Source organism: Emydura macquarii, unplaced genomic scaffold (genome assembly GCF_026122565.2).
Source record: "Emydura macquarii macquarii isolate MOO-44397 ecotype Brisbane River unplaced genomic scaffold, CSIRO-AGI_Emac_v2 contig_2473, whole genome shotgun sequence".
NCBI classification, from domain to species: Eukaryota; Metazoa; Chordata; order Testudines; family Chelidae; genus Emydura; species Emydura macquarii.
The window spans coordinates 2,943,647-2,965,064 of NW_027132610.1; the positions used below are offsets into that span (position 1 = coordinate 2,943,647).

General features: G+C 44.6%; 1 protein-coding gene across 1 annotated transcript in view; it reads left to right on the top strand.

Annotated features, from left to right (window-relative positions):
• Positions 1–21,418, top strand: part of RNF17 (ring finger protein 17) — a 231,571-nt gene that overhangs the window by 133,997 nt on the left and 76,156 nt on the right. Inside the window, exon 31 of the mRNA XM_067562728.1 lies at positions 14,012–14,131. Coding sequence (XP_067418829.1) covers positions 14,012–14,131 — 120 coding nt within the window. The remainder of the gene's footprint in view (positions 1–14,011; positions 14,132–21,418) is intronic.

Here is a 21,418-nt window from a genome sequence, read left to right on the forward strand (position 1 = left end):
TAACAAAAGCTGGTACTTATGCTGTTCACATTGAGGGAAGGGTGGACTCTGTTCAGTGCAAGATGGTAACTCCTGTAGGGTAAGGCTTGGAAAGCTGGTGGGGAAATTGGCTGGTGCCTGGATTCATGTTTGGTCAGGAATGATATTCCTGGTAACAGGGTCCAGAGGGGCTGGCTGTTTGACACCTGCAGAACATCATGAGAGCCAACCTCAAGCTGGATAGTTAAGGGGGCACAGCGATTTCAACAGCTTCCAGTCAGCACGTCAGTGATGCATTTTTGTGACACTAGGCCTCTTCCCTCCTCCCACTCCCCCCATCCCCCCTGTTTCTTTAAAGTTAGTGAAGTTATTAGTATAGTTAGTTTTAGGCAAGGAGGACTGTTTTCCCCCAGGAGACTAGTCTGCTGTTGAAGTATGCCTGGTTCGCCAGACATCAAATGCCATCTCTCTTGCCGTATGGGGGGACAGACAATCCAAGTGTGTCCATTGCCTGGAAGAGTCCTACATCTTCCAGAAGTGTTCCTCCTGTTTGGGTCTTGAGTCCAGGGCTAGGAAGAACAGGGAGATAAAGCTCAGGATGTTGGTGATGGAATGTTTCCTGTAACCACCCTTATCAGCCATCCCAGGAGGCCCCACTGTACATTTGTCCTTGGACAGATCCAGCACCCTGTCAACCTTGGGTCATGCTTCCCCTAAGAAAGTGAAGCTTTAGAGTATGCTAGGAAGACTCCCAAAAAGAGGAGTGCAGACTCTGTATCTGTGGAACCAGCTCCAGAAAAGACCAGGTCTCCATTGAGGTCCTTGGTCTCTGTAGGTACTGTTGAGGCAAAGGACTCTTCTTCTGGTACTGTGGGCCTGTGAAGCCCTGGTGCTCCAAGGACAGCTCCCATAGGGCACCTACACCATCCATCAAGCTCAACCCCATCATTTACACTAAAGCAGTTCGCTCAGCCCTTAGTACTGTCATGTGCTTTAATCCAGCCATTGGTACCAATACAAGTAGCTCAGCCAGGGTTGCCTGCATAAGTGGTATCCATGGTACTGAGTAAGTATCTGAGTCTGATATCTACAAAGCTTGCGGTTTGCTTATCATCATTGGTACTGTTGGCTCCGACTGCTGCAGCCTCATCTGCAGCATCAGTACTGGGATCCTTGTTTGTACCACAGTAATTTATGTATTCAAGGGACTTCTTGGTGTCGGATGAACCAGAGTCCCCACTGCTGACAAGTACTGAGTGTTTCTTGGTGGTGAGACCTCGGTCTCTGAGTTTCCACTTCATGGTATAGGGCTCCCCTCCATCCTCATTGGCTGTGCCCCTCATGGGAGGAAGTGGATGGAAGAAGAGGAGGAGGCCCAATCAGTCCTCTCCTCGATTTCTGTTAGGGGATCTCCTATATACTGCTTTGAGAATCCCCTTTTGTGATTGTTGTAGGATTGAAATGTGTCCATGTATATCATTGATGTTGCCACTGTTAAATTATTGCAACAAATATTGTACTAAGGAAACTGGGCTTGTTTAGTTTGCAAAAGAGAAGAATGAGGGGGGATTTGATAGCAGCCTTTAACTACCTGAAAGGGGGTTCCAGGGAGGATGGGGCTAGGCTGTTCTCGGTGGTGGCAGATGACAGAACAAGAAGCAGCGGTCTCAAGTTGCAGTGGGTGAGGTCTAGGTTGGACGTTAGGAAAAAGTTTTTCACTAGGAGGGTGGTGAAGCACTGGAATGGGTTACCTAGGGAGGTGGTGGAATCTCCATCTTTAGAGGTTTTTGAGCTGAGGCTTGACAAAGCCCTGGCTGGGATCATATAGCTGAGGTTAGTCCTGCTTTGAGCAGGGGGTTGGACTAGATGACCTCTGAGGTCCCTTCCAACTCTAATATTCTATGATTCTAAAGTATGTCATGTAAAGTGTCAATGGAAAAGTTATGATTTACTGAGTTTGATTATCCTGTTTATATGTATGAATAATTTTTGTATCTGAAGTTATAAATATTGACTATGTACTGGCATCCTATACATGTGCTGTATTCCTGGGCAACACCCACCAGGTAAAATGTACATTGAAGCCAGACAGCTGATGGCCCATCAAAAGCAATTAACTCTCGCGGTGAACCATAGAAGAAATTCATCCCACCCAGCAGGCCTTCCTGGGGATGCCTCAGCCAGAATATGGGTAATGGCTGTGCCTGTAAGTCATCAAAGCATGTAAGGGCATGTAACTTGCTCATGTGACCCTGGACTCCATCTTACGCCTGTAATTTTCTGCAAATTGAGATGGAGAGCTTAGTTTGGGACAGTAAAATTCCATCACATGGGAGGGGGTATAAAGAAGACCCTGGCAACATCTCTATTTGGTCTTCATTTCCTGCTTCATTTCTCTGGACTGGATTTCTAACAAGGAAGCTCTACACAAAGACTGATGACCCCCAAGCTGTTTGGGTAATTTCCAGAGAGACTTTTGCCAACTAGCAGTTTATTCCATCACTGCTTCAAACCTCTGAACTTTGCAATGATTGTATATATATGATTTCCTTAACTATTTTAACTGTCTACTTTTCTCTTAAAAATAAACCTTTAGATTTTAGCCACTAAAGGATTGGCATCAGCATGATTATTGGGTAAGATATGAGCTGTATATTGACCTGACTGTGGCTGATCTCTTGAGATCAAAAGCACGAGGCTTGAAGCCATGACACCGGAGCATACCTGCTCCTGGTAAGTCTGAGCTAGACTATCTAACTAACTAATTAACACACACAAAATCCTGTTTAAAGTTTAAAACATGGGGAATTAAGCGCTTGCAATGCAGGCAGTTCCAGTAATCGTCATGGGTGGAAAGAAGGAACCGAGGGGGCGTAGGGCCAGCAGCGCCTCATATACCGCGGCATGTGCATGGGACTTCAGGGGGCACCGGAGCTGGCCCTATGGGATCTGTTAAGGGGAAAAAAGTTCCGGTAGCGGTGCACGGAGGCGTGCACACACCTATAGTGGAATGGACATGAGCAACACATCTCGAACATCAGTTACTGGTAAGTAACCTTGTTTTTTCTTACTGGCTTGGTATATATAATGATTGAGTATCCACCAATTGGGGATGAGTCTGCCCCATTTCTCAGCCATTTGTCCTGAGTCAGATGTACTCAGCTGTGACACCCCTCATGAAGGGAGGACCTTACAGCTCATCAAGGACGGTGGAACCAACCTTGTATGCTACCCGTGCTTCCTTATGGACCACCACAATGGCCATATTGGGACCCGTGGGCTGCCTATTAGCAACAATGCAACAGACCACTGGTATCTTCACTCAGGGAGACTTTGTTTCACATCCTCCCTCTACCCGCCTCGCAGGAGGAGATGTTTGAGGAGCAGGAAGCTAAAGCAAATGAGGAAGTCACCCTTAAGACTCCCATTTCATTGTCACTGCAGGTGCAGCAGTTATGCTTCCCCCACCTTCCATTGTCAATGACTTCAGGCAATTCCAGGACCTCATTTGAAGAGTAGCTGATACTTTATAGATTTATCTGGAGGAGGTCAAAGATCAGTAGCACAAGCTGCTAGATATTTTGCAGTCAGCAATGCCCTCCAGAGTGGTGCTGCCTCTTAATGAGGCTCTCCTGGATCTGGCTAAGATGGTACGGCAGATACCGGTCACTATTCCACCAACATGCAAAAGGGAGTACAAGAAGTACTACATGCCCCCTAAGAAGTCTGAGTTTTTATTTTCCCATCTCTCCCACCAACTCCCTCGTCATGGATGCTGTGAATCAATGGAGTGGGCAGCACTTTCTGAGAACTACCTCCTATGACAAAGACCTGAAATGACTGCATCTCTTTGAATGAAAGTCTGTCTTGTCTACAATCCTGCAGTTTCGGACCACAAACTGTCAGGCGATCCTGACCAAATATAACTTTACTAATTGGCTCACAGCCTTTATTGAACAGCTGCCACGTGACTGCAGGGAGCAATTCCAGTTTATTGCTGCAGAGGGTCAAGTGATGGCCAGAATGCCTCTCCGGGTGTCCCTAGATGCTGCATTCACTGCTGCCAGATCCATCTCCATGGTGGTAGTTATGCACAGGGTGTCATGGCTCCAACTTTTGGGTTGAATCATGGGATGATGGTCAAAGAATTGTGGCTGAGTTGTGGACAAGACATGGAAAATCGGAGAAGAGGAATAATGGACCTTTGTTAATTGTGGTAATTTGGAAAAGCCAGAGAAAAGCTATTTGTTTACGAAAAGTTTGCTGGAACAATATAAACTCGTATTATGTTATGCCTGCTAATTTTTTTGATAACCAGACATTTTGCTGCCACTATATTACAGTCCTCAATATGCAGGATTGATGGCGGGAGCCCCGCTGTGTGCAGGGTTCACAGCAGGAATCCCGCTGCTGTAAACTTGGATAAATGGGGTTCTACTGTACTAATGGGGGGAAAAAGTATGTTGCAAACCTCAAAATGTATGCAAAATTGTGGACTGTGCAAAGTAAGCTAATTAAACTCAAAATTGCAGTGGAAGCCTAATATATTGCAGGATCTGTAGTATTGCAAAATAAGTAGGGTCTTAGTCAGAAGTTCTTCTTGGAGATCACCAATGACTCCCTGCACATAATGAAGGATTCCAGGGCTACTCTATGTTTCTTGGGCGTTTATACACCTATGAGCAAGAAACATTTTAATAGGTCACAGATTGCCCAGAGATCATACCCGGCTAAATTCTCAGGGTACCAAAGACCTGTGGAACCCCTCAGAGAGAGAGACAGGTTTCAGAGGAAAAGAGCCACCAAACCACCCTCCATGACCACTGAAATAGCAGTTTGGATGAGTTTGTCAAGAGTTCAGATTCTCTCACTCTTCTGATTTTTATAGTTGCTTCCTTTTAGCCCATCACCTTCCCTTGGGGGACTCTCTTGTCCATTTTTACCAGGCTTGGGAGCAGATCACCATGAACCAATGGGTCTTGGAGGTCAAAATATTGGACTATGCCATCCAGTTTGTCAACCCCTCCCTTCCACCTACCCTTCCCCATTCCTCTTCAGGGACCCCTCTCACAAGCTTTTACAAAGGCAAGAGGTGGACTCTCTCTCCTCAAGCTAGGAGCAGTAGAACTGGTTCCTTCTCCTTGCAGGGGCAGGTGGTTCTACTCAATATTTCCTATGACCAAAAGAGGACAGAGATTGGAGGCTGATCTGCGATCTAAGACAGCTGAACAAGTTTGTGAAGCCTCAAAAGTTCAGGATGTGGATTCTGGCAACTATTCCTTCACTAGAGAAAGGGGACTGGTTTTCATCCTTCAACTGACAAGACTTCTGCATCCATATAAATATACATCCATCACACTGGAAATACCTATGATTCACCATAGACCAAGATAATTTCCAGTACCAAGTGCTCCCTTTCAGCCTATCTTCAGGCTCCAAGTGCATCTTCAAAGGTTCTAGCAGTAGTGATGGCTTACCTTTGGCAGGGAGCAATTCTTGTCTTCCTGTATCTCAATGACTGGCTGCTCAAAGGCCATTCTTTCGAGGCAGTGTTATCATCCATCCCTTCCTTTGTTGCATGAGTTGGTCTTACAGCTGAATGTAAAGAAATCCACATTAGTACCAGTACAAAGGATACATTTTATAGGAACATATCTGAATTCAGTGACAGTCAGAGAGTACATTCCTTTAGACAGTTTTGTTACCCTGTCAGGGCTGGTAGAGACAATTCAGTGGATCTCTTGAACCACAATAAGGATCTGTCTTCAACTCTTGGGCCATATGGCAGCTTGTACCTTTGTGACCAGTCCATTCAAGGTTACGCCTCTGCTGCTTTCAAGGTTGGTTGGGAATTGCTTGTTCTCTGACCAAGGACACTTTGGACATGCGGGTGACAGTGTACATAAAGAACACTCTAAATTAGTGGAAGAAGCAACTCCACCTCTGTGTAGGTGTCTGTTTCTGTCACCCAACTCAATCAGTGACTCTAATGACAGATGCATCCCTGTGTAGTTGCCCACTTCAGCAACTTCATGGTTCAGGGCAGATGGACAGTCCATGAAACCGGTCTCCATATCAATCTTTTGGAGCACAAGATGGTCAGGAACGCTTCCCTCCATTTCCTGCCCCTCACTGAGCAAAACAATCAAGATCATGACATACAGCATGTCCTAACTATAGGGGTATTAGTTTTAGCACCCATTAATTAACCATGTACAGCAACAAGTTCAGCTCCGTGTGCAGTGTGATGTGCAGCTTTTTGTTGTAAGGATTTTATTTGGGTAGCGAATTGTTGCATACTTTTTTTGGGAGAATGTTGTATTATGTAAGAGGATTTATTTACAAACTAAACTTTTGGCTTTTTAGGTAGAATTTTTATGGCTTCCCAGCCATTTACAGGCTGAAAAGGACTGGAAAGGGCTGGTTTTATCGGAGGGAGAGGGCAATTATGCTTAGCACTTTTAATTATTAGGGCATATGTGGCCTGGTTGGAAGCTGTAGATGGTTGGACTTGTACATTTTTATTTATTAAAGCTATGGTTTATTTAGCCAATTTAGGGCTGGATACATGCCATTTTTAAATTTTTTTGGACACTATGTATTTAAGAGGGGTGTGGGCTGTTTGCAAAATAATTGGGACAGAACTAGTAAGGTATTGCCAGTGCCCCAAAGCCTATACTAATGCCAGCATTTTTTTTTTTTTTACAAAGGGTAAAGGTGATTTCTGGCCTTTTTAGTACCTGAGAGGCAAATGCCACTGGCTTTCGACTAGAAGGCCCCTCCTGGCTTAAAATAGCTCTTATTCCCTTTGGGGAATGAGCTAACTGCAACATAAATGGTTTAGTGTTATTTGGGTATGCTAGTGCAGGGGCGGAGATTACCACTTGCTTTAGTTTTAATAGGGCTTGATCCTGTTCTGGGCTTTACTTTTAGGGTACTTTTTTTTTTTTTTAGTAGTTGATACAGTGGCTATGCTTTTAAGGCCATATTTTTTATTGGTTGCAGAGCCATTTTGTTAGACCTAAGAAGGATCGCAATGCGGAGACATTAGTGGGTGCAGGCAGTTTACAAATTAATTTCACTTTTTGCTGATTAGGGGTAATTTTTTTAACACTGAACTTAGCTATTGGTTTTTTTTGCTGACAATTTGGGGGGGGGGGTTAAATTAATTTGGAAGCTAGCTTGCTCAATCAGGGAGATTATTTTATTGAGCAAAAGCAGCTGAGCTTCTCGGGTTACAGTTTAAATAAGAACGTTATTTACATAAGAGAGAACATTTATTGGTGCTGTGCACTTATTTTATAATTTAATAACATGGACGTGGCAAATTATGGGGGAGCAGTGTAGCCCCTGTGGAACACGAGTGAAAGTGAGTTGACAGTTTTTGTAGGTAAAAGCGAATTTATACTAGCAGTTAGGATGCAGAGGAATAGCAAAGAATGCATTTGATACATTTAATACCAAAAACTATTTAGCTTTTATATTTATTGCAGCTGTGACTTTTGGTAACTTGGCTACTACAGGGGCTGTCTTAGGGGTGCATGTATTTAAAGCCCTGTAATTTACTATAAGTCGCCAGGTTTTTTTTTGTCTGCTTTATGGACTGGCTATATGGAGGAGTTATTTATGCTATTAGTTTTTACTAGCACTTTTTGCTTCAAGAAAGCAGTAATGGTGGGTAACAATTTTTTTAAGCTTGTTTTGGGTATTTGTACTGCTTCTGGGGTGGTGGATTAGGTTTTACAATAAGAACACAGGCATCCACTTGACCACATTTTAATTTATTTTTGGCCCATGCTTGTGGGTGTGCCTGTATTATGTTAGCAACATTTAGGGAATACTGTTTTGCTGTAACTGAGAGTGGCTTTGGTGCTTTAAGAGCTGCCACCCTGTGCACAGCTGCAACAAGTCTAGGAATTTTTAATCTAATCCACAACACCCAACTAGCTATATCAACAACAGCCTGCATTTTAAGCATACAATTTATGCCCAAAATTGCTGCTTTTTTAGCATGTGCCAAACTAAAAAATTTTTCTGTTTTTCTTACAATGGTGTAAATAAGGGGACGAGAGGGGGCATATTTATGCTGAAATTTTTAAACTTTTCTAATCTCTATGGATGATTTTTTTTTTTTTTTTTAAACTTGACCGTTACAGGAACTAAGCAGTCATCAATCAATGAAATGGTTGCACTGGTATTTACAAGCATATGCTGTTTGAACATTTTTTGTTTAAAATTTACTTAGATAGTGGATTGTTTTTATTTATTAGATGTTAAAGGTCCTGAATGTATCAGGGGACTTGGGGATGCCCGGCTCCCCCATGCCTCCGAGGGCTTTCCCTCAGGAGATGGGGTCGGCCATTAACCCTAACATGTTTTTTTGGAGTGAGAGACTTTTTTTGGACAAATCAGGTCAGCTAGCTGCTTATTTGATTTGCCATCAATTAGAGCTTTAGGGGCATATTGGGGAGCTTAGTCCACAGTACTTAGCGCAGTGGATGGATCTTTTTATGGCTTTGCCTTTGGCTGTGCCCTCTGTTAACCTTTTTAGGGACTAAATTGCTTTTGAAAGATGGTCTGAGCAGCTACTTTTTCTCTCATCTGTGAAGCAGCTTTTTTTTTGTGTTTATCAGGGAAGGCTTGGCTCACTAGTAAATGAGCTTGCCAAACTGTTTAACAGTGCTTTTTACGTTATAGCTGTTGAATTCAGAGTACTTAAAGCAACTTTTACTTGTGGACGTAGCTTTTTTATTAAATGAGTTGGAAAGTCTGTGTTTATAAGATTTTGACTTTTTTTTTTATGCCTCATAGTGTGCCATAGGATTTTTTTATGTTGTAAGTAAGCATCAGGGTGTTTTTCTAGGGCTCGCCGCTCCAAATGAAAATGTACTTTAATGTGCTTGCTAGGATTTACTACTTTAAAGATATTTTTTTATAAGGGTACTTCTCTGTGCCCTTTTTTTTTTGTATATTTATGGGAAGTTTTAAAAAGGTGTTTAATGGGAGACATTTTTTAAGAGCAAAGCATAATTACTATAATTTAACAGAGGCACTGTTGTAAGCTGTGCAAACTAGGCAACTACATTGTTGGGGTGATGGTTTTTTAAAGTTTTTTTTAGTGCCTGTGCTTGCTTAGGTCTTAGTATTTTATTTACTTGGGTGGTAGTGTGGGTGGTGGGTTTTTTTTGTTTGTTTTTTTTAAGTAGTCTTTTTTTTGGTGGTGGTTTTTTGTTTTTGTTTGGTTTTTTTATTATTACAGGAGCCATGGGCCTGTGGCATATTTTTTTTTAGCCAGCTGTTTTACTATTTGTTTGAGAGGAGCATAGGGGGAAGGATGTTCTATGCTCTGATCCTGACTGGTTTTTATCCCATACAGCCTCTGCATAACAGAGGGCTGACAGATCAAAGTCTTGCATACTATTACTTTCTGCATTGTCACAACTTCCATCTGCCTCCATGGCAGCAATAATTTCCTGAGCAGCAGTCAATTGATTTGAACACTGAGACAACTGCCACCGACAAATTTCATGGAACTGGTCCTGTTTCTCTCTTTTTCTTTTTTAGGATAACGCATACTGCAGCTTGTGCATTTTTACCTTTTGCTTTTTAGATATTAGCTGTTTTTTCCTATTGTCTAACTTTTTTTAGTATTTTTTTTACATTGCGCTGAGAGCTAGAGAGCAAATTAACCTAAGTAAGACAGTGGGACACTGAAGATTTACATTTTATTTTTAGTTTTTGTACTTGACTTTGGCATGCTATTAGTTGTTCATGTAGCTCTTTGTTTTCTTTGGCTAACTTCCCTAACGCTTCAGTAAGGGTTTTAGATACTGAAACGAGCCCATGTAAAGCAGCCAAGCAGGTTTTTTTTTTACGATCAGGTTTTGTCTCTGTGAATTGTTTTCACTGGAGCATCATGTTTGCATATGCTATTTTATTTTTAAATGCTCTTCTAGACTATGGGGGGTGTTTTTTGGCCATCTTTAAAAGCTTCCATATTTGAGACTGGTTTTAGTGAAAGGAGGACGGGAGTGGCAACATTTTGACTGCCTGACTTACGAAATATTTCTGTAGAGGACATTATGCCCTCTTTTTGAAGCCAAATACAGATACAGCTTTGCAGAGAACCGTGCCAGACAGGTTGTTAGTCTGCTGACAAGCAGTGAGAGAAACTTTTGCACTGTATACTTTAAAGATAGTTTCACTCACAGCTGATAGAGCCCACCCAGGGATGCCAATTGTTGATACTGGACACTTAGTGATGAGTGTGAATACTAGTGAGACACTGTATGCTTGATTTGCAGATCAATAAGGTTTAATGTGCAAGATTTTTTATAAACATACTAGTTAAATATAAAGCTTAAAATTTATTACAATATATATTATATTTACTGAGCTTGGAGAGCTAAGCAGTCACTCAGAAGGCTGTATATAGGAACGGCTTTTTAGGGACTTGGCCAGGGAGTCCGTGGACTCTTGTTTGACTGGCAGCACCTCCCGCAGAGTCAAGTGTTGATGGGTCAGATGTTGATGGAGTGCGCTTTTTTGTTTGTGATGACTTTTTATATTTTTTTATAAACGGCTTTTACTTAATTATTTTTTTATTATTATATATGCTAATTATTTACATTGGGTTTTTATTTTTAACTACATTCCATTCTCATCATGATAATTGGGGTTGTTAAAACAACATCTGGTGATAGGCGAGGCAGAGTAAAAGTATGCTTTTTGGCAATGAAACAGTATACTCCCAGACGTTCAAGGATAACTTGTTGTTTTTATTATTATCTGTGTGCAACTACAAACATACAGTATCTGTATTTTGTCTTATGTGCTGTGGTATGCAGAAACTGAGACATCTATAAGGTTATTTAGTAGTTTTATTTATTTTTGCTAATTAGAAGATGTCCCGCTACAGGGGTTAGAATAGCTAAGCAAGCAACTGAAGCTATGCTAGGCCTGTAGGACAGTTAAGCAACTCAGATTGTACTGAGCTTTTAACAGGGAGGAGCAAGATACACATTCTTGTACACCAAAGCTACAAAGCTCTGGAACTGGTTTCATAGCCCACCACATCCAGATTTCCACAGTCTATCTTCCAGGCATCTGGAACACGGATGTCAATACCCTCATCAGACACTTCTTCCATGACTACAAATGGGAGCTGGACACTGAGGTTCTCCATGGCATATTTCAGAGTTGGAGATGACCAGAAATCCATCTTTTCACCACCTCTGAAAACTGGAAGTGCCTTCTCTTCTGTTAAAGTGGGGGAGGAGGGATGGGTCATGAGGGATGCCTTGCTTTTACTGTGGAAAAAGAGTTTGTTCTGTGCTTTTCCTCCTACACCCTTAATTCTCAGAGTGCTGAACAAGATCAGGTAGGACATAGCCATAGTTATCCTCATAGTACTTACCTGACTGAGACAAGTTTGGTACCCTTACCTGCTTCAACTCTATGTCCAACTATCAATCAAGCTCAAGACCGTGCCTCATCTCCTGTCTCAGGATGCAGTTCACACTCCTCACCCCAGCCTGGCAGTTCTGTTCCTCAGAGTGTGACTCTGGGAAGGCTCTTGGGAATAGAGGTTTCCTACTCTACAGAGCTACAGCAGGTGTTGTTAAACAGTAGAAAAATCCAGCTGCACTACTTACCCAGAGAAATGGAAGAGATTTGTCCATTAGTGTGGTCATCAGTACCTGTGGCTGGAATCAGTTCCCTTTTTGCTCATGCTAGATTTCCTGCTAGATCTGAAGATATCTGGGTTATCCATCCATTCGGTCAAGATACATCTTGCTGCCATATCAGACTTTCATCCCTCAGGAAAGAGATTGTCCATTTTTGCTTACCCAGTATTGTCCAAATTTATTAGGGGTCTGGGTAATCTTTTTCTCTGCATTAGATACCTATTCCATCTTGTGACCTGTGATTGAGTGTTCACTCCACACAGGGCTTGAAAGGGTTAAGATGGCTAAGAGAGTCAATAAACTGCCCAGACTGCACCTGGAGAAAGAGACAGGGAGCAAAGATTTAAGTATAACAGGCTCAGCTGAGCAAGAAGAAGCGGGGTCTATATAAGTCTGAAAGCTGGCAACAGAAGGGACTGGAGGGAAAAAGTCTTCAATCACTCCCTAGGAGAAAGGAGGGTGTCTGGAGCAGGAAGCCTACAGTTATTCCCTGGGGTGACGGGAAAAACACTGCTGGGGAGCAGCACATTCAGCCTGATCACATGCAACATCTACTGAATTTTTGAAGAATGTCCCAGTATTTGAGATGTGTAGAGCCACTATCTGGTCTTCAATCTATACATTTTCAAAGCATTACGCCCTGCTTCATATCATCAGATCTGATGCAGCACTTGGCTTGGCAGTATTATCTTTGGTACTAGATCCTATTCTGAATTACGTCTGCCCTTCCCTATTTCTAGGGATACTGCTCAGAAGTCACCTGAAGTGGAGCACCCATAGGGACACTATTGAAGAAGAAGGCAATGTTACTCACTCTGCAATACCTGTAGTTCTTCAAGATGTGTCCCCTTATGACTGCTCCCCTACCTACCCTCCTTCCCCTCTGCTTTAGTTGTTCTCTAGGGGATCACTGAGTAGAGAAGGATCTGAGGGTGGTTCACCCACGGAGCCCTATGTAGCCTCAGTCTGCCATGAGGAGGCATAGTTCAGGTTCATGGGCTAAATGGACACTGCTAGCTAGAAATCTCCATTTGAGGGCTTGTGAGGCGCATGTGCACCTGAAGTGGAGCGCTCATAAGAACACACATCTCTAAGAACTATAGTTACTGCACAGGGTGAATAACATTTCCTTTTTTGGTTTTGCTGGCTATACTAAAACAGCTCTCGTAAGAGCATAGAAGCTTTGTAATTCTGACTTATGGATTTCTTCCTCTCTTGAATGTGATCACCTTTTCAAAATAAGTAGCCTATTTTTAAAAGTTAAATGTTTCATAATAATCATATGCTGAATGATTTGCTAATATTACTATTATGTTTCAATTTATGTTCTCCAAGTAGGCATGTTCATTTTTATCTGACACTTATCTGTTTGTTTAGAGTTGGCATGACTCTTTGTCTTAAGGGTAGTTAGCCTGAACTAACTATTCAGTTCTTCTTCAAGAAAATTATCCTTATGTGTAGTGTACTTCAGGTTGGGCATACACTCCATGCGCCCATGATTGGAGAATCTTCTTTAGCAGTGTCCGTGTGGTCCCTGCATGCGCCGCCTCCTCTGCTCAGGTTCTGCACCAAGAGAATAAAGGGGGCCGCTGGACTGCTACCATCTTAGTTCCTTATTAGCATTCATGCTTTAGGACAGAGCTTCAGTGTCTATGCTGACTTTTTCAACTTCACACTGTAAATAGTTTTTTAAATTGTTAAAGCCTCTTAGTTAGTTCTGAGTACAATTAGTTAGGAATTAGCTTAATAGGGGTCTGGTTCCTTATCTTATCCCCACTCGCCTGGCTGGAAAGTGCTACCATGTGCACATCCTTCCCCCAACCCTTCAGTGGTTTTGGGGAGTATGCCAGCGATCCCTGGCTTTAAAAGCTGCAATAAGTGCCACAAGGCAATTCTGATCACCTGTCTATACCGCCCAGGGAAGCACATGTCCCTTCCAAGGGCAGTATCTGCAGGTCATTCCTGAGTAAGACTGAACAGTCTAGGGAATTTTGGTTCTGTAAATTCCTCATTGGAGGAAGCCATGAAGGCAGGAACAACCTCTTTCTGGGGAGATTCCCCCTTTACATCAGCCAGAAGAAGTAGGGATGGCCCTTCTTCTTCAGCCCAGAGGGCTCTAATCTCCCCACCTCAGCCTCATCTCCAGCTCTTAGAGAGTCTGAGGAAGAGCCAGAGCAAGTGGGGAAGGGAGACATAGGCATGCCTATAAGTATATTATATTAGTGAGTCATGTGTTTTTAAAGAAAAGAAATTGACTAGCAAAATTTACCAGAGAATAATTCTGTTCCAAGAAGGAACATTTTTTAGAAAAGTAATTTTTCAGACATTTTATTTATTTTCAATAGGTGCAGTACTTGGACTATGGCTACATTGAGAAGATCCCTCAGTGTCATCTCTATCCAGTTGTGTTGTATGCGGACATTCCACCATTTTGCATACCATGTCAGCTCTATAAAACAGTGCCAGTGAGTAAATGCTAAATTTGAAGATATTTGATAGTTACTAAAATTAATTAATTGAGGGAATAAAGGATATCTTGCACATCTAGACAGTATTTGGAAACTCAGTTATGAGTTCAGAGTGATAGTTTATAGTGTCAGATGTACACTTATAAGAGTGAACATCTGGACTTTTGTTTTCTGCAACCTAAATATTTAATTAAAGTGCAGTTCTGTAATTATTTTTTATGCACAGGCTGCCTAAAAGCAGAAAGAGTGAGTGATTCATTTAATAGTAGAATTAGAAAGTAAAATAGTTGAATTTAAAGCAACTCTGTAATCTCTTGCAATCTATATATAATGAATGGGTTAAAAAAATTGCCTCTCTCCTGCTGTCTTCTTAGTCTCCTTATCCCCCCACACGCACACTTCTATTTTACACATTTTGGGTTAGATTTTCCAAATTAAGTACATCCACAATTGCAAGCATAATTATGATAATTTGTTAGAGCTAGCCAGAAAATGACATTTCCATTTCACAACTTTTGAGATACTGACATTTATTTTCATTCAATTTTTGTGAAATGGAAGTATCAAAATGTCTGGTTTTGGACTGAAAAGGTCAGATTTTCAGTTCAGGTCTGTAAGTGAGCCAACGTTTTGGCTTTGATGAAAAATGTTTCAAAGATCGTCCAACCAGCTCGATTATGCATGTAAATAAGTTATTACATATATGTGTATTCTTCTCATGTACAGATAAAGGCACTCTCAAACATATTTCATCACAGTTGTTTTCCCAAAGACTCCAGTGGATCATCTCATGAGCTGAACATTAGAATGAGGAATGCTATTTAAGTTAGCTGATCTTCAGTAATGTTTATATTTCCAAAGTTAAGAATGAAGCCCTTTATATCAGCAAGATAAAATAAGCACAATAAGATTGAGTGTTTTATAACAATGATATATAATCAGAATAAATATAAATGCATAAATATTACTAAATCTTCACACACTATTGGGAGGGTGATGCTCATTCAAAGTGAGGTCTCCCAATTTCTTTCCCTTTCTTTGTCCCCTATCCCCTTTCTTGCTGCTCCTAAACTGCTGCTTTCACCCCACTCCCTTCTAGCTGTCAAAAGAAAGTACAACACACTGACCTTAACTTCTGATTCAGGGGTCCAAAATTCTACATAGAGTGCTTATCCATATGTATTCCACTCTTGGTGTTCATGTGTCCCATGCAATAGAAACTCGAGTCTTTCGGCCAGTTGTGGTCATTATACCTTAACCGTATGTCTACACAGCCCACAGCAGCAAGCCTCTCAGCCCAGGTCGATATAGACACTTGAGCTCCGTTTGAAATTATGGCTGAAGCCTAGGGAAAGGGGAGTCACAATTTCAGTTCGTACAGCTATTTTTAGAGCATTAGCATGAGCCCTAGAATGGGAGGCTTGCTGCCATGGGCTGTGTAGACATACCCCGTGTCTGTGCTCCTGTACTGAGGGCATAAAGGGCAGAGCAGTCCCTGTGGCCACTCAGTTCCTTCTCACTGCCCATGACTGTGAGACTGAGCTCTTCAATATTCACAACTTTACTCTTAACTCTTTGTCTTACCTGAAATCATAGAAGATTAGGGTTGGAAGGGACCTCAGGAGGTCAGCTAGTCCAACCCCCAGCTCAAAGCAGAACCAACCACAATTAAATCATCCCACCAGGACTTTGTCAAGCCACACCTTAAAAACCTCTAAGGATGGAGATTCCACTATCTCCCTAGGTTACCCATTCCGTGCTTCACCACTGTCCTAGTGAAAAAGTATTTCCTAATGTCCAACCTAGACCTCCCCAACTGCAACTTGAGACCATTGCTCCTAGTTCTGTCATCTGCCACCACTGAGAACAGCCTAGCTCCATCCTCCCTGGAACCCCTTTCAGGTAGTTAAAGGCTGCTATCAAATCCCCCCTCATTCTTCTCTTCTGTAGACTAAACAAGCCTAGTTCCCTCAGCCTCTCCTCATAAGTCATGTGCTCCAGCCCCTAATAGTTGTTGTCCTCCGCTGGACTCTCTCCAATTTCTCCACATCCTTTCTGTAGTGGGGGGGGGGCCCAAAACTGAACACAACACTCCAAATGTGGGCTTACCGTTGCAGAATAGAGGGGAATAATCATTTCACTCAATCTACTGGCAATGCTCCTACTAATGCAACCCAATGTACTGTTAGCCTTCTTGACAATAAGGGCACACTGTTGACTCATATCCAGCTTCTTGTCCACAGTAACCCCCAGGTCCTTTTCTGCAGATCTGCTGCCTACCCAGTTGGTCCTCAGTCTGTAGCAGTGCATGGAATTCTTCCCAATAAGTGTGTACTTACTAATATTAGTTAGGCTTAGATAGTTAGAGTAACTGTCTATTGGCAGTCTAATCGTTTTATTTCTTTAGGAAATTTTACTTCCTTATTGTTTTTGTTTTCTTCTTTGATTGCAAGTTTCCCAGTATTGGGACTTCATAATGTCCCACCCTAAGTCTCCTGGATTTAAGTATTGCCCATCTTGTAGGGTGGCAACTTCAATAATTGATGGGTACACAAGATGCTCTTTTGTTTAGGGGAAGGTCATATTCCTAATAAATATACAGTGTGTGAATTGTTTTTTTCTAAAATGACCTTGAAAGCTAGTGAGGCAAGTTTTAAAGATATTTTTGTTAGGCCACTCTATGGACCTCTGATCTGAGCAGAGCAAACCCCCACAAGTTCCACTCAGTCCAGGAGTATCCCTGTCAGCTCCAGATATACTAGCTCCTGGAATACATTTACAAATACCGTGGTGGCTTTGAACTCAGGTAGGTCTGAAAAACGTAAGTCCTCATTAAAAAGGAGCATCACTTTTTTTGGGAAAAGCTGGGGCAAGTCCCCAGTAGGAGATCCCAATAAGAGGAGGTCTAAGTTACCTCACTACACCTGCTCTAAGGAATTCCACCACACAATCTGAGACCACTGGACCTCTGAGTGTATATTGTACCTCTGGAATCAAAATCAGCTGTCTCCAGTACTGGGGTCAGGCTTCAGAGAGCACCTCAGCACTGAGCACATCAGTGATGATCATTATAGTGCTAGCCATTTTGGTACTACTCTCCTTGATGCCACTCACTTCTGCATTAGATGTGTCTACTAGGTATATTAGCATTGTGGACATCAGTGCTTGGTTCACCTGCATCAAGATTTATGACACCGCACTTCTTGGTACCAAGGAAGTGTGTGATATCAGAGAACCTGAATACTGATGCATTCTACCTCAGGGGCACCAGCTTTGCTGAGGCTAATGTCTCTAGAAGCACTATACATCTTAGTACTCAGGCTTCAGCCCTCTTACAAGGTTCATTTTCATCTTATGATTCACAATGCAGCAGGCAAGGATCCTTATTTATTCCCCATGGGGCCCTTATGAATCTGAAAGGCGAGTCAAGGGCTTCACTTGGGTCTGGGTCTCTCAGGGGGGTTGAGAATAATGTCCTACACATCATACCTGTGAACCACCTCAGAGGAGAGATCCTTCTTTCCTATTCTATGTCAGGAATCTAGGATGTCTCAAATTGCAGTACCTGAGACCCATAAGGAATTGTTTAAGGAGCAGCACTGTTAAGCAGAGGATCAGGCATTACCGGCACATATTTCATCCTCTTTCCCAGATGAGGCAATGGTCCCATCCCAACCATCTCAACTGGGTGATTACAAGAGCTTTCAGGACCTGTTCAGACAAATAGCTGATTCTCAAAATACCAGTCAGAGGTACAAGAATCCGCCCATAAACTCTTGGATATTATCCTTTCGTGGCACTACCTGTTAATAAGGCATGCATGGACTCTGCCTGTCACATATGGCAGATTCCAGCTTTGATTAAACCTACCTCTAAAAAAGTAGATGACGCATCAGGTGTCTTCCATCAGAGCAGAGTATTTGTACATGTGCCCCAGAACCTGATTCACTAATTGTAGTGGCAGCTAAGAAAAGAGACTCCCAGAAAAAGAACTGAAATTACTCAATTTGGGAGTAAAAATTATTTGTCTGCCAGCCTACAATTTTGCATTGCAAATTATTGGTGTGACTTTCCAGGGGTGTTATCCAGACCAGTGATGACCTGTAATCTGGGGTACCCTGCACTACCTTGTTTTTATAGCTCCCAGCCTGGATCATGCAAGCACCCATGTGTGTCTGTGTGTAACTGCAGCCTGCCAGCCACACTCTGATCATAATCTGGCTCTCACCAGCCTTGCTTCTTCTTTGAGTGCTTGCTCATGTCGATTCCATTCTAGGTGTGTGTACGCACACCTGCACGGTTACTGGAATTTTTTTCCCCTTAGCAGTATCCATAGGGCTGGCTCTGGTGCCCTCTGGAGCCCCGCATTTATGTCACGGTATATGAGGTGCCTTCTTTCTGCCAGTGATAGTTGCTGGAACCCATCTCTCACTTGTATCGCAAGTGCTTAGTTAACCTTTGGCAGTTCAGTCTAAGTTTTTTGTAAATAGTTAGTATTAACTGTCCAGTTAATGACTTAACCTGTTGCGGGATGTGCCCCATTCCCCGGGCTTTAAACCTTGTGTGATCTGCAACAAATCTTTCCCACTCAGCGACCCCCATGACAGCTGCCTGAAGTGTCGGGGGGGGAAGAGCACAGGAAGGACAGGTGCAAGATTTGTAAGGGCTTCAAACCACAGATGAAAAAAGATAGGGAGATCTCCCTAAGGCCCTACTTACGGAGGCAGCACTGAGACCATCCCCCAAACCATCCCATGCAGAGTTGGTACCGAGCCCATCAGCCTTGGTGCAGAGCACTCCACCAGCACTGAGCTCATCACAGTGCCGCTCCTCTTCCCTGTCCCCAAGAAAAAGGCAGAAAGCAGTGCACAGAGAGAGGTCAGTTCCTGGCACGAAGAAACTGAAGAAAGGTGTGCCAATAGCAGGATTATTGACAGGCCAGCTATCTGAGTCAGGACAGGCACAGACTGCCTTGAGGAAGCCATTCCCAAGTCTGGTGAGCGTAAGGGGGCCCCTCCAATTGACCATCCCATCAACCCCAGCAGTGTTCTAGGCGGCCAGAGACCTAATGGCCCTACCTGTGTGTCTGACCCTGAGGCTGCCTCTGGCATTGGATAGAGGAAAAGCTCTGCTGTTGAAGGGAAAACCAGCAGTGGGCCCCTTGCAGCATCTCCAAGACTGTGATCACTGGTGCACAGGAGATCACCCTCATAGCATAGCTTGCCAAGATTGCTCTTGCAGTCTCCAGGGTCGAGACACTCGCCCTGATCTGAGCGGCAGCAATCACGTTCTTCTCTGCTCCAGTCCTTGATGCCCCAGCATCGGTCCCCAATGCTCCAGCACCGTTCTTTGATGCCATGGTACGGGACCAGGGATTCCTGGCACTGATCCCCAGCATCCCGATCCCCGGCACCGCATCAGCATCCATTGTGGTGCCATTATTCCTGAGACTAGAGGTGCCAGTCCCTATCCCTGCAGCACCATTCCCCAGTACTGCATTGTAGCTGCACAAGGCACCTACAAGGCTCCCACAAGGGGAGTCTGACTCTTCTCTCTTCGAGAGTTGCTCATATGCATTCCATGTAGGTGAGTGCGCGCCCCGTGCACGAGCCTGCGGAAAACTTTTCTGCCCTAGCAACCCAGCGGTCGGTCTCGGCGCCCCCTGGAGTGGCGCGCGTATAGCGCGGTATATAGGATGCCACCAACCGCGCGGGTCCCCAGTTCCTTCTTTCCGCCCGTGACGCTCAGTGGAACGTCTGCCCCTTGCCTCTTTAGCAAGTAGCAACCTATTTTACTCGTGTATATAAGTTTTTTATTGTTTTTATAGTGTGAATAGTTAGTGTAGTATAGTGTATATAGTTAGCCCCTAAGGGTCTCCCTTAGGAGCCATGCCTGGCTCCACCGGGTTTAAACCTTGTGCGGCTTGCGGTAAGGTGTTCTCCGTCAGCGACCCCCATGACCGCTGCCTGCGGTGCCTCGGAGAACAACACCGCAAGGACAAGTGCTGCATATGTAAGGCTTTCAAGCCGCGTACCCAAAAGGACAGAGACGCTCGCCTCCGGGCGATCTTGATGGAGACGGCACTTCGTCCCGACTCCGAGCCGTCCAGATCACCCACGGCACCGAGCGTCTCGTCGATCCGGAGCGCACCACCGGTACCGACACCAACAACATCGGTACCGTCTAAACCGGTACCGAAGAAAAAGAAACGGCCAGCGGCCGCACCTATGGACTCCTCCCTGCGACCGGTACAGCAGGGAGTGATACAGGAGATGCCCCAGCCATGTGCCGTTGAATCTGTCCCGGCACCGGCATCTCCTCGTAGAGAGCCTCCCCCGACCCCGAGGGGTGGGGGAGCGCCTCTACAAGGGCCGTCGACGCCGGAGGCGTTCACAGCGGCACGAGCCCTCATGGCCCTGCCTACGCCTCCATCCCCCCCTCGGCCGAGGGCATCGGGGATAGCGTCTCGGGGTAAGCCCGCGCTGGGCTACTCCGGTGGGAGGTCGAGACAGGACTCGGTGTCTCCCCCCAGACGGTCGGGGAGAGGGAGAGCAACATCCTCCCCCCCCAGCTCCGACCGCGAGTCGTTGAGCTCCTCCAGAGAACGGCACCGTAGCTGTTCTGGAGGTTCCCGGGAAAGCTCCGCATCCGATCTAAGACCTTCGGAGCCCCGGCGCCGCTCAGCACGGCGGGGAAAGACCCGGACGTCGGAGCCACGGCACCGCTCCCGTTCGTCTTCGGGCTCTCGGCACCGCTCTCTACCGGCTACGGTGCCGAGACATGCTACAGATCGTTCCCGATCATCGGAACGCAGTCCGGTGCGGATCCCGGCGCCCTCACCACGGCACCGGTCTCGATCCCCGGCATCACGTGCGGAGAGGCAACGGGACACTCCATCACGCCGGGCTCGCTCGCGCACCCGGACTCCGAGCCCATTCCCGGACGCTCCCACAAAGGAACCGAGGGCTCAAGAGCGGTACTGGCGCTCTCCCAGCCCGGTACACCCGAAAGCTTCAGGGCATACATCTCGCCCTCACCGCACCTCTCGATCCCCGGTACCGAGAGATACTACACGGCACCGAACTCGATCGAGGTCGCCAGCTCCCTCTCCACCGCGGCGTCCGGCGTCGAGGCAAAGGCGTTCGGGGAGCTCGGTACCGAGGGAAAGCCGGTACCATCAAGCTGCGCGGGCCCGCTCCCGCAGCCTGGCGCAAAGCCATCGGCACCGGGAGCGATCTACATCTCGCTCCCGTACTCCCAAACGAGCCTCGGTACCGGATGCCT